This window comes from Oncorhynchus clarkii, chromosome 9, assembly GCF_045791955.1.
Source record: "Oncorhynchus clarkii lewisi isolate Uvic-CL-2024 chromosome 9, UVic_Ocla_1.0, whole genome shotgun sequence".
Classification (NCBI taxonomy): domain Eukaryota; kingdom Metazoa; phylum Chordata; class Actinopteri; order Salmoniformes; family Salmonidae; genus Oncorhynchus; species Oncorhynchus clarkii.
The window spans coordinates 7,520,539-7,536,593 of NC_092155.1; the positions used below are offsets into that span (position 1 = coordinate 7,520,539).

The 16,055-nt window shown below is 43.0% G+C and overlaps 2 protein-coding genes across 4 annotated transcripts in view; both read left to right on the top strand.

Moving 5' to 3' along the window:
- Positions 1-7,682, top strand: part of LOC139415856 (protein phosphatase 1 regulatory subunit 14B-like) — a 36,751-nt gene extending 29,069 nt beyond the window's left edge. The window contains exons 2-3 of the mRNA XM_071163993.1: positions 6,112-6,228; positions 7,279-7,682. Of these exons, the coding sequence (XP_071020094.1) occupies positions 6,112-6,228; positions 7,279-7,347 (186 nt within the window). The 3' untranslated portion in view covers positions 7,348-7,682. The remainder of the gene's footprint in view (positions 1-6,111; positions 6,229-7,278) is intronic.
- A 3,280-nt stretch (positions 7,683-10,962) lies between these two features.
- Positions 10,963-16,055, top strand: part of LOC139415848 (BRMS1 transcriptional repressor and anoikis regulator) — a 25,519-nt gene continuing 20,426 nt past the window's right edge. For 2 of the 3 annotated variants that reach the window (XM_071163984.1, XM_071163982.1), the window contains exons 1-4: positions 10,963-11,069; positions 12,256-12,468; positions 12,934-13,024; positions 15,547-15,674. In XM_071163984.1, the coding sequence (XP_071020085.1) occupies positions 12,258-12,468; positions 12,934-13,024; positions 15,547-15,674 (430 nt within the window). In that variant the 5' untranslated portion in view covers positions 10,963-11,069; positions 12,256-12,257. The remainder of the gene's footprint in view (positions 11,070-12,255; positions 12,469-12,933; positions 13,025-15,546; positions 15,675-16,055) is intronic. The other variant, XM_071163983.1, reaches the window with a different exon arrangement.

Consider the following 16,055-nt stretch of genomic DNA (forward strand, 5'->3'; position numbering starts at 1 on the left):
GAAGTACTGAATGTCACAAAACATCTTACACACGTAGACACACAAACATAAAACACGCTGCGATGCACTGCCTCTTGACTCACATCTACACAACACACACACTGACCAAGATAACAAGACTCTGACCAAGATAACAACACTCTGTCCTGTAGATACACACTGACCAAGATAACAACACTCTGTGATTGTTAGAAATACACTCTACTGTATACCCTCTCCTTCCCTTGTTTGCTCTCGCTCTCTCTCACTCTCTCGTGCTCTCTCGCTCTCGTGCTCTCGTGCTCTCTCTCGTTCTCTCTCTCTCGTTCTCTCTCTCGTTCTCTCTCTCGTTCCCGCTCTCTCGTTCCCTCTCTCGTTCCCTCTCTCGTTCCCTCTCTCGTTCCCTCTCTCGTTCCCTCTCTCATGCTCTCTCTCTCGTTCCCTCTCTCGTGCTCTCTCGTGCTCTCTCTCTCTCGTTCCCTCTCTCTCATTCTCTCTCATTCCCTCTCTCTCTCGTGCTCTCTCGTGCTCTCTCGTTCCCTCTCGTTCCCTCTCTCGTTCCCTCTCTCGTTCCCTCTCTCGTGCTCTCTCGTTCCCACTCTCGTGCTCTCTCGTTCCCTCTCTCGTGCTCTCTCGTTCCCTCTCTCGTGCTCTCGTGCTCTCTCGTTCCCTCTCTCGTTCCCTCTCTCGTTCCCTCTCGTTCCCCCTCTCGTTCCCCCTCTCGTTCCCCCTCTCGTTCCCCCTCTCGTTCCCCCTCTCGTTCCCTCTCTCGTGCTCTCTCGTTCCCTCTCTCGTGCTCTCTCGTTCCCTCTCTCGTGCTCTCGCTGCCTCTGTTGCTCTGTCCTGTGCCTCTTTCTCTCTTGATGCCACCCTCCCCCCCCAGCTCTCTTGGTAACCCCCCCCCCCTCCAGCTTTCTCTTAGTAACCCCCCTCCCTCCAGCTCTCTTTTTCTGACTTACTGACTGACTGGTAGCACATGTTGTGTGGAACATTCTTTGTGTCGGCTTACCTCACTCTCACCCCAGCTTCTGTGTGTGTGTGTGTGTGTGTGTGTGTGTGTGTGTGTGTGTGTGTGTGTGTGTGTCGCCTCTCTGTCAGGCTCTGCCACTCTGATTAAATCCCTTATATCTACTTAGCTCTAACACACACACACACACACACACGGTTCCCCTCCTTCCTTTACCCTAGCTAAATGCATTTACTCAGTTTGAATTTCTCTCTGTGTGTGTGTGTGTGTGTGTGTGTGTGTGTGTGTGTGTGTGTGTGTGTTAGGATAAAGGACAGAGAGAGAGAAGTGTGGCTACATCTCTGTGTATTTGAGCGTCAGCAATGTGCTTGCCTTGGCCTGCGTGTGTGTCAATGCGCCTGTGTGCTGTGTGTGGCCTGTAGGCAGGTGCAGTGACAGCTGGCTTGGGCAGCCCTAACCGAGGGGGAGGATGAGGGGGGGAGAGAGAGAACCGAGGGGGAGGATGAGGGGAGAGAGAGAGAAGTGAGGGGGAGGATGAGGGGGGAGAGAGAGAGAGAAGCGAGGGGGAGGATGAGGGGGGAGAGAGAAGCGAGGGGGAGGATGAGGGGGGAGAGAGAGAACCGAGGGGGAGGATGAGGGGGAGAGAGAGAGAACCAAGGGGGAGGATGAGGGGGAGAGAGAGAAGCGAGGGGGAGGATGAGGGGGGGAGAGAGAACCGAGGGGGAGGATGAAGGGGAGAGAGAGAATTGAGGGGGAGGATGAGGAGGGAGAGAGAGAACCGAGGGGGAGAGAGAGAAAAGGAGTGAGAGACATGACAGATTATAGATAGAAAGAGAAAACACTCGAAAACAAGAATTATTTTGGAACTTTTGAGTGTAATTTGTGAGTTTACTGTTCATTTGTTTATTTCACTTTTGTTAATTTATTTAACTTGCTTTATCAATGTAAACACATGTTTCCCAAGCCAATAAAGCCCTTATTGAATTGAGAGAGAGAAGATCATGGGAGAAAGGATCTGCTCCTGTGATTGGCTGTTGGAGGAAAAAGTCATGGAAACTTATTTATATCCTGAGGGGAGAGAGATTGAGGAGAGGGAGCGAGATGAGGGGGGGAGAGATGGGGGGAGATGGGGGAGAGAGAGATGGGGGGGTAGAGAGGAGAGGGAGAGAAATTGGGCGGGGAGGGGAGGGAGAGAGATGAGATGGGGGGGGGGGAGGAGAGGGAGAGAGATGGGGGGGAGAGAGAGAGAGGGGCGGGGAGGAGAGGGAGAGAGAGAGATGGGGGGAGATGAGGGGGAGATGGGGAGGAGAGAGAGAGAGAAACAGAGATGGGAGAGACAGAGAGATGGGGAAAAGGGAGAGAAGGACAGAGAGCGAAACAATGAGATGGAGGAGAGAGAGATGGGGGGGGGAAAGAGGGAACGACAGAGAGAAACAGATGGGGAAGATGGAAAAGAGAGGGAGATGGGAGAGACAAAAAGAGATGTGGGGAAAAGAGGGAGAAGGTCAGAGGAGAGAGAATCAAACAGAGGGAGACATAGTCATTAGAAATCTGAGATGGAGGATAAAAATAGAAAAGAGGTCAGAGAGAGGAGACCAATTAAGCGTAGAAAATAGTCACGTATTCTAGAACACATTGGTTGAGAAATAGTCACGTATTCTAGAACACATATGGGTTGAGAAATAGTAATGTATTCTAGAACACATATGGGTTGAGAAATAGTCATGTATTCTAGAACACATATGGGTTGAGAAATAGTCATGTATTCTAGAACACATATGGGTTGAGAAATAGTAATGTATTCTAGAACACATATGGGTTGAGAAATAGTAATGTATTCTAGAACACATATGGGTTGAGAAATAGTCATGTATTCTAGAACACATATGGGTTGAGAAATAGTAATGTATTCTAGAACACATATGGGTTGAGAAATAGTCATGTATTCTAGAACACATATGGGTTGAGAAATAGTCATGTATTCTAGAACACATATGGGTTGAGAAATAGTCATGTATTCTAGAACACATATGGGTTGAGAAATAGTAATGTATTCTAGAACACATATGGGTTGAGAAATAGTCATGTATTCTAGAACACATATGGGTTGAGAAATAGTCATGTATTCTAGAACACATATGGGTTGAGAAATAGTCATGTATTCTAGAACACATATGGGTTGAGAAATAGTCATGTATTCTAGAACACATATGGGTTGAGAAATAGTCATGTATTCTAGAACACATATGGGTTGAGAAATAGTCATGTATTCTAGAACACATATGGGTTGAGAAATAGTCATGTATTCTAGAACACATATGGGTTGAGAAATAGTCATGTATTCTAGAACACATATGGGTTGAGAAATAGTCTTGTATTCTAGAACACATATGGGTTGAGAAATAGTCTTGTATTCTAGAACACATATGGGTTGAGAAATAGTCACGTATTCTAGAACACATATGGGTTGAGAAATAGTCTTGTATTCTAGAACACATATGGGTTGAGAAATAGTAATGTATTCTAGAACACATTGGTTGAGAAATAGTCATGTATTCTAGAACACATATGGGTTGAGAAATAGTCATGTATTCTAGAACACATATGGGTTGAGAAATAGTCATGTATTCTAGAACACATATGGGTTGAGAAATAGTCATGTATTCTAGAACACATATGGGTTGAGAAATAGTCATGTATTCTAGAACACATATGGGTTGAGAAATAGTCTTGTATTCTAGAACACATATGGGTTGAGAAATAGTCATGTATTCTAGAACACATATGGGTTGAGAAATAGTCTTGTATTCTAGAACACATATGGGTTGAGAAATAGTCACGTATTCTAGAACACATTTGGGTTGAGAAATAGTCATGTATTCTAGAACACATATGGGTTGAGAAATAGTAATGTATTCTAGAACACATATGGGTTGAGAAATAGTCATGTATTCTAGAACACATATGGGTTGAGAAATAGTCATGTATTCTAGAACACATATGGGTTGAGAAATAGTCATGTATTCTAGAACACATATGGGTTGCGTCTAGATGTCGACCGATTTAATCGGCAGGGTGGATTTCAAGTTTTCATAACCATCGGTAATCTGCAAATTTTGGACGCCGATTACATTGCATTCCACGAGGAGACTGCGTGGCGGGGTGACCCGAACCCGGACAACGCTGGGCACATTGTGCGCCGCCCTATGGGGCTCCCAATCACGGCCGGTTGTGATACAGCCTGGATCCTTGGTGGAAACCTGCTCCGGAGCGCTGAGGACATCAGACTGGGGCGAAGGTTCACCTTCCAACAGGACAACGACCCTAAGCACACAGACAAGACAACGCAGGGGTGGCTTCGGGACAAGTCTCTCAATGTCCTTGACTGGACTTGAACCCTCTGGAGAGACCTGAAAATAGCTGTGCAGCGACGCTCCCTATTCAACCTGACAGAGCTTGAGAAGATCTGCAAAGAAGAATGGGAGAAACTCCCGAAATATAGGTGTGCCAAGTTTGTAGCGTCATACCCAAGAAGACTCGAGGCTGTAATCGCTGTCAAAGGTGCTTCAACAAAGTACTGAGTAAAGGGTCTGAATACTTATGTAAATGTGATCTTTCCAGGTTTTTTTTATAATATAAATGTGTGAAAAATTCTAAAAACATGTTTTTACTTTGTCATGATTGGGTATTGTGATGTCATTATGGAGTATTGTGATGCCATTATGGAGTATTGTGATGTCATTATGGGGTATTGTGTGTCATTATGGAGTATTGTGATGTCATTATGGAGTATTGTGATGTCATTATGGAGTATTGTGATGTCATTATGGGGTATTGTGTCATTATGGAGTATTGTGATGCCATTATGGAGTATTGTGATGTCATTATGGGGTATTGTGTATCAGTATGGAGTATTGTGTATCATTATGGGGTATTGTGTATAATTATGGAGTATTGTGTATCATTATGGAGTATTGTGTATCATTATGGAGTATTGTGATGTCATTATGGAGTATTGTGATGTCATTATGGGGTATTGTGTGTCATTATGGAGTATTGTGTATCATTATGGAGTATTGTGATGTCATTATGGAGTATTGTGATGTCATTATGGAGTATTGTGTGTCATTATGGAGTATTGTGATGTCATTATGGAGTATTGTGATGTCATTATGGGGTATTGTGTATCAGTATGGAGTATTGTGTATCAGTATGGGGTATTGTGTATCATTATGGAGTATTGTGTATCATTATGGAGTATTGTGTGTCATTATGGAGTATTGTGTGTCATTATGGAGTATTGTGATGTCATTATGGAGTATTGTGATGTCATTATGGGGTATTGTGTATCGGTATAGGGTATTGTGTATCGGTATGGAGTATTGTGTATCATTACGGGGTATTGTGTATCATTATGGAGTATTGTGTGTCATTATGGAGTATTGTGATGTCATTATGGAGTATTGTGCTGTCATTATGGAGTATTGTGTATCATTATGGAGTATTGTGTATCATTATGGGGTATTGTGTATCATTATGGAGCATTGTGTGTCATTATGGAGTATTGTGTATCATTATGGAGTATTGTGTACCATTATGGGGTATTGTGTATCATTATGGAGTATTGTGTATCATTATGGTGTATTGTGATGTCATTATGGTGTATTGTGATGTCATTATGGAGTATTGTGATGTCATTATGGGGTATTGTGTGTCATTATGGAGTATTGTGATGTCATTATGGAGTATTGTGATGTCATTATGGAGTATTGTGGTGTCATTATGGAGTATTGTGTGTCATTATGGAGTATTGTGTGTCATTATGGAGTATTGTGATGTCATTATGGAGTATTGTGATGTCATTATGGAGTATTGTGTGTCATTACGGAGTATTGCGATGTCATTATGGAGTATTGTGTGTCATTATGGAGTATTGTGATGTCATTATGGAGTATTGTGATGTCATTATGGAGTATTGTGTGTCATTATGGAGTATTGTGTGTATATTTGATGAGTAATAAAAACAATTGAAGCATTTTTTTTAAAGGCGTAACAAAATGTGGGGGAAAAGTCCAGGGTTCTGAATAATTTCTGAATATTATATCTACGATGCATCGTAGATGTTGTTCCTCATCCCTCCCTCCCTCTTTTTCCTTGAATGACAGGAGGAGGCTATACCAGAGTTGGAGATAGATGTGGATGAGCTGCTGGACATGCCTAGCGATGATGACAGAGGAGCCAGAGTTAAAGATCTCCTGGTAGACTGTTACAAACCAACTGAGGTACGTCAGTCCCACGGCCAGAGGTCCGCAATGGAAATACATGTTTACATGTCTTATCCTGAATCATTTTAAAAACATTGTATTTGTGGTTGAATTGTGGTTTTTATTTGTTTGGGAACCATACCAAGCACACCAACATAGAAATATGAAAACTAGAACACTCCCCCCCTAGTCACGCCCTGACCTACAATACAATAGAGAACCAAGGGCTCTCCGTGGTCAGGGCGTGATAACTAACACCATACCTATCCAATTAATTGATCAGGGCTCACCTGGTGTCCCAGGTCTGAATTCGTCCCTTAATAGAGGGAGAGGATGAAAAACCATCAGTGTTTCGGCCCTCCAGGACCGACAGTGAACAGCCTTGTTTTAGGTCTATGTGATATACATAAGGGGCTTGCTGTTGTTTCCAGACGGTCCTCCGTCGGTCTTTGAGTCCACCATTTTGAGAAGCCATTTTGTCTATTGTCGTGGCAGAATCAGAATTCTTTCGGTAACATTTATAAATAAGATGTTTTATTCATTTTATTGCATGCTATGTATGTTTTGACTTTGTACTAATGGTGTGTTTTGTCCCTCTTCTCTCCCACTAGGATGTTGTTTCTAATGGTGTGTTTTGTCCCTCTTCTCTCCCACTAGGATGTTTTTGTCCCTGTAGGTGGTTGTTTCTAATGGTGTGTTTTGTCCCTCTTCTCTCCCACTAGGATGTTGTTTCTAACGGTGTGTTTTGTCCCTGTAGGTGGTTGTTTCTAACGGTGTGTTTTGTCCCTCTTCTCTCCCACTAGGATGTTGTTTCTGATGGTGTGTTTTGTCCCTCTTCTCTCCCACTAGGATGTTGTTTCTAATGGTGTGTTTTGTCCCTCTTCTCTCCCACTAGGATGTTGTTTCTGATGGTGTGTTTTGCCCCTCTTCTCTCCCACTAGGATGTTGTTTCTGATGGTGTGTTTTGCCCCTCTTCTCTCCCACTAGGATGTTGTTTCTAATGGTGTGTTTTGTCCCTGTAGGTGGTTGTTTCTAATGGTGTGTTTTGTCCCTCTTCTCTCCCTGTAGGACTTTGTGTCTGGTCTGCTGGATAAAATACGTGGCATGCAGAAACTCACCACCCCCCAGAAGAAATAACCTCAACCCTGAGTCACCTCACCCCCTGCCTCCTCCCGCCTCCCTCCCTCACTCCAACCTCACCCCAAGAAACAGGAGCTTGGCTTCCTCAGAGATAGAGGAGTAAGATAGGTGATTGAAGCAGCCAATCAGATCCAAGCAGGGTGTATGATGTCATATCCTGTGATTTTATTTTATTTTAATGCTTTATTTAGTTTACATTTATTTCAATATTTTTATTTTTGTTGTATTGTTGTTAAATAATCAAACGATCGGTCATATTTCTCATGTTAATGAGTGAATATAGCATACTATAATGTAGCTGTAAACCAAGCCCAGGATATATTCTGAGTTTTAGTAGCCAAGCCCAGGATATATTCTGAGTTTTAGTAGCCAAGCCCAGGATATATTCTGAGTTTTAGTAGCCAAGCCCAGGATATATTCTGAGTTTTAGTAGCCAAGCCCAGGATATATTCTGAGTTTTAGTAGCCAAGCCCAGGATATATTCTGAGTTTTAGTAGCCAAGCCCAGGATATATTCTGAGTTTTAGTAGCCAAGCCCAGGATATATTCTGAGTTTTAGTAGCCAAGCCCAGGATATATTCTGAGTTTTAGTAGCCAAGCCCAGGATATATTCTGAGTTTTAGTAGCCAAGGAGGGGAGGGAGGAGGGAGGGAGGGAGGGGGGCACTGGGTAGTGGAAAATGTGTCTGAATGTGTTCATCCAAATATCCACACACACACACACACACACACTCAGGGAACAGCAGAAACACAGACCACAGCTGCTGTTCCTTCACACGCTCACACAGATGTGAACACTGGTACACACACAAACACACACTGACGCTCTCTCGTCAACACACACACGGGAAAGAGGTGGAGGGGGGGGGGGGGGGGGGGTATAATCATTGAGAGAGAGATAAATGGAGAAAAAGAGAGAGAATCAGAGGTCTTACTCTTCCTGGCTTGGCTGCCTCACAAGGCCTTATTGTTGCCAATCATGCAGCTCTCTCACTCACCCCATGTTTCTCTTTTGCCCCTCCTTCCTCTGACTCCTTCCTCTGACTCCTTCCTCTGTCTCCTTCCTCTGTCTCCTTCCTCTGACTCCTTCCTCTGACTCCTTCCTCTGTCTCCTTCCTCTGACTCCTTCCTCTGACTCCTTCCTCTGACTCCTTCCTCTGTCTCCTTCCTCTGACTCCTTCCCTTTCTACTTTCAGCAATCTACAGATGACTCCATCCCACCCTCCATCTCTCTCTCCTTCCCTCTCCCTCCCATCCCTCCCTCCTTCCCTCTCCCTCCCTCTGTCCTTCCCACCCTCCATCCCTCTCTCCCTCCTTCCCACCCTCTCTCCCTCTTTCCCACCCACCCTCCATCCCTCCTTCCCTTCCATCCCTCTCCCTCCTTCCCTTCATCCAGCTCCCTCCTTCCATCTCTCCCTCCTTCCCACCCTCCATCCCTCTCTCCCTCCTTCCCACCCTCCATCCCTCTCTCCCTCCTTCCCACCCTCCATCCCTCTCCCTCCTTCCCTTCATCCAGCTCTCTCCTTCCATCCCTCCATCTCTTGTTTAATAACTGACGTTGCCTTAGGTCTATATTGAAGTTACAAACCAAATAAAAGGAGACGTCCATTTTTAACAACAATTTTAAAAAAATATTTAAAAAAAACAACAAAATGTTTTTCTCTTTTGACTCATCCTCTTTTTTTTAAAGGATGATTCTGTGGTTGTTTAGGAAAAAGGTAATCTAGAGGTCATCTACACCTCTTTACGTTGTTTAGATGTGAATATCTATTCTAGGTCAATTATTACTGTGTGTACTATTATGATACCTGGGTCTCATCCCAAATGGAGCCCTATTCCCTATATAGTGCACTACTTTAGACCAGGGCTGGCGCCCTATTCCCTATATAGTGCACTACTATAGCGATAGACTAGCCTCCTATCCAGGGGGTGTGCTTGTACATCAAGCTGCCTTCCGCAATAGAAACGGGGGGTGGGACGAGTTACTATGGTTACTTACCTATGGGTTGTCAGGGCTCGGACATGGTTACTTACCTATGGGTTGTTACTTACAGTACTAACCTAGGGGCTGTGGTCTAAAGTAGTGCCCTATATAGGGAATAGGGTGCCAGCCCTGGTCTAAAGTAGTGCCCTATATAGGGATTAGGGCTCTGGTCTATAGTAGTGCACTATATAGAGAATAGGGTGCCTGGTCTATAGTAGTGTGTAGATAGGGAATAGGGCTCTGGTCTAAAGTAGTGCCCTATATAGAGAATAGGGTGCCATTTGAGAAGGGGCCCCTGATAGACTGTTGTTGGGTGTCAGATATGTGTTTTTTTTACTGTGTGACAACTTTGAATATTGAAACGCCGTTTAGAAAGTGTTTTAATAAGAAAGAAACTGAAGAACAGAAATGTATCGACGGGGGTTTTGTTGTTTTACCACAATGCTGTTACACTTTTATGCAACTTTAATAAAAAAAAACATGTTAATAATATATGTGTGTGTGTTCATGTGTGACAACACAGCATGACACTGGAAATGGGTCTAACAACACCTGCAGGTTGTTTGTCGGAGGGGGGAGGGGGAGTGTTTAAAAAAAATAATTCTCAAGTAGCTTGTTTTGGTTTTTTTTTTCCGGGACAAAGTCCACTGCAAATGTCAATAGAATATAATGGGCCTACAGTGGCATCTTCCTCTTCAGCTTGGCATCTTCCTCCGGATCTCATCATCGTCGTCGTCGGAGGCCTGTAGTCCACGCCTAACAATAAGTCCATCTCACATTTATAAGGTACTGTACACTGAACCAAACATGTAAAAGTGTTGGTCCCATGTTTCATGAACTGAAATAGAAAATCACTAAAAAGCTTATTTCTCTCAAATTTTGTCCACAAATTTCTTTACATCCTCCATATTTCTTATCTCCTTTCGCCAAGATAATCCATCCACTTGACAGGTGTTGGTAAACAGCTTCTTGCTGGCGTCAATAAAAGTCTAAAATGTGCAAATGTTGTCACAACACAATACCACAGATGACTCAAGTTTTGAGGAAGAGTGTAAATGAATGTTCATTTCTCTACCATAAGCCGCCTCCAATGTCGTCTCAGAGAATTTGTCAGTACGTCCAATCGGCTTCATAACCGTAGACCACGTGTAACCAGCCCAGGACCTCCACGTCTGGCTTCTTCACCTGAGGGATCATCTGAGACCAGCCACCGGGACAGCTGATGAAACTGAGGTTTTGCACATCCAAAGAATTTCTGCACAAACTGTCAGAATCCGTCGCAGGGAAGCTTATCTGCGTGCTCGTCGTCCTCGCCAGGGTTTTGACCATTCCATTTACTCAATTCCAGACATTATGAGTCATCCTCCCCTCAGCAGCCTCCACTGGTGTATATGCAGAAATAAACAGAATTCCTTGAAAACACACAAATTTGTGACGACAGGTTGAATTTCCACTGGTTCAATAAACATTTTTTTTTTTTAAATGAACCTATTGGTTATCGAGATCTCAGTTCGGCCTCTGATTGGTTAGGGCAGTACAGTAATATCTCACAGGTTGGTTTCTATTGGCTAAGCAGGTATTAGAGCTCTGCATTGATTGGCTAGACTAGAATTTTAGAGTCCGGCAAAAGTAGCAGTAGAACTGAACTGCAACTAAAGGAAGTAGCCTAGTTTGAATATTGTAATGATATACCTGTACTTCATAGTATTGGAGTATAGAATATACAAACCGTAAAAGGTAAGTGGGCGATTTTTCTGTTATTTATGCTGCATTTTCGTATTTTACTACCGTTTGTTATTTGGTCTACAGCCTAGTTGATCATCTGCCTGTCTCTGTCTACCTCTTCTTCATAATCCGCGCTAGAACAGCACATCGGCGTCCGAAACAACCCTCTATTTCTCCGTCAATACGATGTCATATTTTTGCATCATACACAGCGGTGCTGTGAAAGTCTCGGGGAAACATTTAGGCTGCTTTACTTCGTATGCGAAATGAGAACACTACGCTCGGATATGGCTACAATGTAACCGCTACCACCTCTGTCGCAGACGGGGAGAGTGATCTCGCATACATTTACTGTCTCAAAAGCCAATAGATGATCAATCCAGGTCGTCCGTTTGGATAGCCCATAAAACGATTTCAAATGCAATATAAGGTCATATTTTTCTATTCGTTTTGGTCGCGAAAGGCCGCCGCCTCGGGAACAATTCCTACAGTATGATCTCAGGACAGGCGACATCACGGAAGCCATACGGTAGCTCTCGAGTTGGAAGGACCATCCGGTGTAGTCTCTCGGATGACCACTGCGCCACCGGACCGCCGCTAGCCTACTTTTGTTGTTGTTGACCTACCGGTAAAATGACCGTAAGTAGGCTATATTTCTATAATGCTATATTTCTGTCCAAAACAAGCCTAGAAGATGGAGGATAATGCTGGTAAGAATACTCATGGTTATGGGGATTTTGTTGACGGTAGGGTGTAATTAATAGTTGTGTATAAATGCATACATTAGACCTATATTGTAAATAGGTTACTATGTTAGGCCTATATAGGTTATAAGTATGTTATAATAGTTAAAACTAGAATCGTTAGTTGCCACATACATTTTTGGACTTATATATGAATTAATATAATCAATGAATGAAATACCAATTGATTATTGAAGAGTATAGCTGAAAAATCCCTCATGAGCTTTGTTCAGCTGTCATACCCCATAATCAGAACCCAAAATATATATAGTTTTTCTCTCCATTGTTTTTAAACAATGTAAATGTAAACAAACACTTTATAGCCTTATAACCTGGCTAAAAGTGTCATTTTTATATCATGTGTAAAGGGTTTGAAATGGCTAGCTAGTTAACTGTGCGTGCTAACCTAGTTTCCCTCTTTCTTTCCCCCCCATCTCCCCCTCTCCTTCTCTCAGTGATGCCGGCCCAGCCCTCCCTCAGAGAACCACAGGAGGAGATGGAGGTGGAGGGAGAGAGTGAACTACCAGAGGCCAATGGAGAGATGGAGGAAGAGAGGGAGAGAGAGAGAAGAGAGGGGGAGGAGGAAACCATGGAGGAGAGTACGGAGGAGAGGGAGAGCGACTCGGACGATAGCGAGGAGGAGGAAGAGGAGGAAGAGGAGAGTTCAGGTAAGATAACTGTTGAATGATGAGAGGACAGTTTTCCCTTTTTGTTTTTTTTCCTTTTTGACACTTTACTGACATCATGAAGAGCAACTAGAAGTCTCTCTCTCTCTCCGCCATTTCCCTGCTCTCTCTCTCTCTCTCTCTCTCTCTCTCTCTCTCTCTCTCTCTCTTCCTGCTCTCTCTCTCTCTCTCTCTCTCTCTTCCTGCTCTCTCTTTATCTCTTTCTCTCCCTGTTCTCTCTCCCTGTTCTCTCTCTCCATGTTCTCTCTCTCTCTCCCACTCACTCTCTCTCTTCCTGCTCTTTCTCTCACCCACTCTATCTCTCTATCTTCCACTCTCTCGCTCCAACACTCTTTCTCTCTCTTTCTCCCCTCTCTCTCTCTCTCTCTCTCTCTCTCTTCTCTCATTCTCCCTTCCCCCTCCATCTCCCCTTCCTCTCTCCCCCTCCCCCTGTCTCTCTTTCTCTAGAGATGGATGATGAGGACTGTGAGAGGAGGAGAGGAGAGTGCCTAGATGAGATGTCAGACCTAGAGAAACAGTTCCTGGAACTGAAAGACAAGTAAGTCTCATTGATTGACACAGATTAATTGGTTGATTGATTGACACAGATGAATAGGTTGATTGATTGACACAGATTAATCGGTTGAGTGATTGACACAGATTAATCGGTTGATTGATTGACACAGATTAATAGGTTGATTGATTGACACATATTAATCGGTTGATTGATTGACACATATTAATTGGTTGATTGATTGACACAGATTAATCGGTTAATTGATTGACACAGATTAATAGGTTGATTGATTGACACAGATGAATAGGTTGATTGATTGACACAGATTCATAGGTTGATTGATTGACACAGATTAATCGGTTGATTGATTGACACAGATTAATAGGTTGATTGATTGACACAGATTAATAGGTTGATTGATTGACACAGATTAATCGGTTGATTGATTGACACAGATTAATCGGTTGATTGATTGGTTGATCCAAGGCTTAGGAAAAGGCTTTTCTTGAGGGATAATCAACAAGTGGCTATGCGTTTTAAGGAAAATAACGAACACATGGAAGCTGTGTTCTAACCTTCCATGGAGTTGCATATTTTGCTACTAGAAACGTGTTAATTTGCAGCTAGAAATGTGTTAAACATCCAATGAAGTGGCAAGCAGGTTTACTAGATAAGCTACAGTAGTTACCGTGGTAATCAAGCAGGTTTACTAGATAAGCTACAGTAGTTACCGTGGTAATCAAGCAGGTTTACTAGATAGGCTACAGTAGTTACCGTGGTAATCAAGCAGGTTTACTAGATAAGCTACAGTAGTTACCGTGGTAATCAAGCAGGTTTACTAGATAAGCTACAGTAGTTACCGTGGTAATCAAGCAGGTTTACTAGATAAGCTACAGTAGTTACCGTGGTAATCAAGCAGGTTTACTAGATAAGCTACAGTAGTTACCGTGGTAATCAAGCAGGTTTACTAGATAAGCTACAGTAGTTACCGTGGTAATCAAGCAGGTTTACTAGATAGGCTACAGTAGTTACCGTGGTAATCAAGCAGGTTTACTAGATAAGCTACAGTAGTTACCGTGGTAATCAAGCAGGTTTACTAGATAAGCTACAGTAGTTACCGTGGTAATCAAGCAGGTTTACTAGATAGGCTACAGTAGTTACCGTGGTAATCAAGCAGGTTTACTAGATAGGCTACAGTAGTTACCGTGGTAATCAAGCAGGTTTACTAGATAGGCTACAGTAGTTACCGTGGTAATCAAGCAGGTTTACTAGTTAGGCTACAGTAGTTACCGTGGTAATCAAGCAGGTTTACTAGATAGGCTACAGTAGTTACCGTGGTAATCAAGCAGGTTTACTAGATAGGCTACAGTAGTTACCGTGGTAATCAAGCAGGTTTACTAGATAAGCTACAGTAGTTACCGTGGTAATCAAGCAGGTTTACTAGATAAGCTACAGTAGTTACCGTGGTAATCAAGCAGGTTTACTAGATAGGCTACAGTAGTTACCGTGGTAATCAAGCAAGTTTACTAGATATGCTACAGTAGTTACCGTGGTAATCAAGCAGGTTTACTAGATAGGCTACAGTAGTTACCGTGGTAATCAAGCAGGTTTACTAGATAGGCTACAGTAGTTACCGTGGTAATCAAGCAGGTTTACTAGATAGGCTACAGTAGTTACCGTGGTAATCAAGCAGGTTTACTAGATAGGCTACAGTAGTTACCGTGGTAATCAAGCAGGTTTACTAGATAGGCTACAGTAGTTACCGTGGTAATCAAGCAGGTTTACTAGTTAGGCTACAGTAGTTACCGTGGTAATCAAGCAGGTTTACTAGATAGGCTACGGTAGTTACCGTGGTAATCAAGCAAGCAGACTTGCTAGTTTAGCTGACCAAGTTGACTTTTTGCTTTTCAAAAACAGCTCAAACAAAACTTATTACAAATGAACTATAGCCGTTGAATTCTAAAAGTCAAACATACAGTGTGTTATAGGGAAATAATTCACTCTCTAGAATGCCCTTACTGCCCGAGGGGGGTGTGGTATATGGCCAATATACCACAGCTAAGGGCTGTTCTTAGGCACGACGCAACACAGAGTACCTGGATACAGCCCTTAGCCGGAGTATATTGGCCGTAAAATCACAAACCCAGCGTTACCAACGTAATTAGAAGAGTCAAAATATATGTTTTGTCATACCCGGAGTGTTGGTTGGCTGAAAGCAGTGGTACTTTTATAAACTGGGTGGTTCAAGCCCTGAATGCTGATTGGCTGACAGCTGTGGTTTATATCAGACCGTATACCACGGGTATGACAAAACATATATTTTGACTCTTCTAATTACGTTGGTAACCAGTTTATAATAGCAATAAGGCACCTCGGGGGTTTGGGCTGTATCCACGCCCTCCACGTTACGCCGTTCATAAGAACAGCCCTTAGCTGTGGTATATTGGCCATATACCACACCCCCTTGTGCCTTATTGCTTAAATATATTATACCGAATATGGACTGATCGATTGACTGACCAATCTTGCGTGTGTGTGGTGTGTGTGTGTGTGTGTGTGTGTAGGTTGTTTCGTGAGCGGTTGAACCAGGTTAAGGTGAAGCTAGATGAGGTGTTGACTGGTAAAGCAGGAGAATACAGAGAACCACTGGCAACACTACAACACAACATGACGCTACGTACCCAGGTGGCAGGTAACTACTACTACTACTACTACTACACTACTACACTACTACACTACTACTACTACTACTACTACTACACTACTACTACTACTACTACTACTACTACTACTACTACTACTACTACACTACTACACTACTACTACTACTACTACTACTACTACTACTACTACTACTACTACACTACAACACAACATGACGCTACGTACCCAGGTGGCAGGTAACTACTACTACTACTACTACTACTACTACACTACTACTACTACTACTACTACACTACTACACTACTACTACTACTACTACTACTACTACTACTACTACTACTACTACTACACTACTACTACTACTACTACTACTACTACTACTACTACAACACAACATGACGCTACGTAC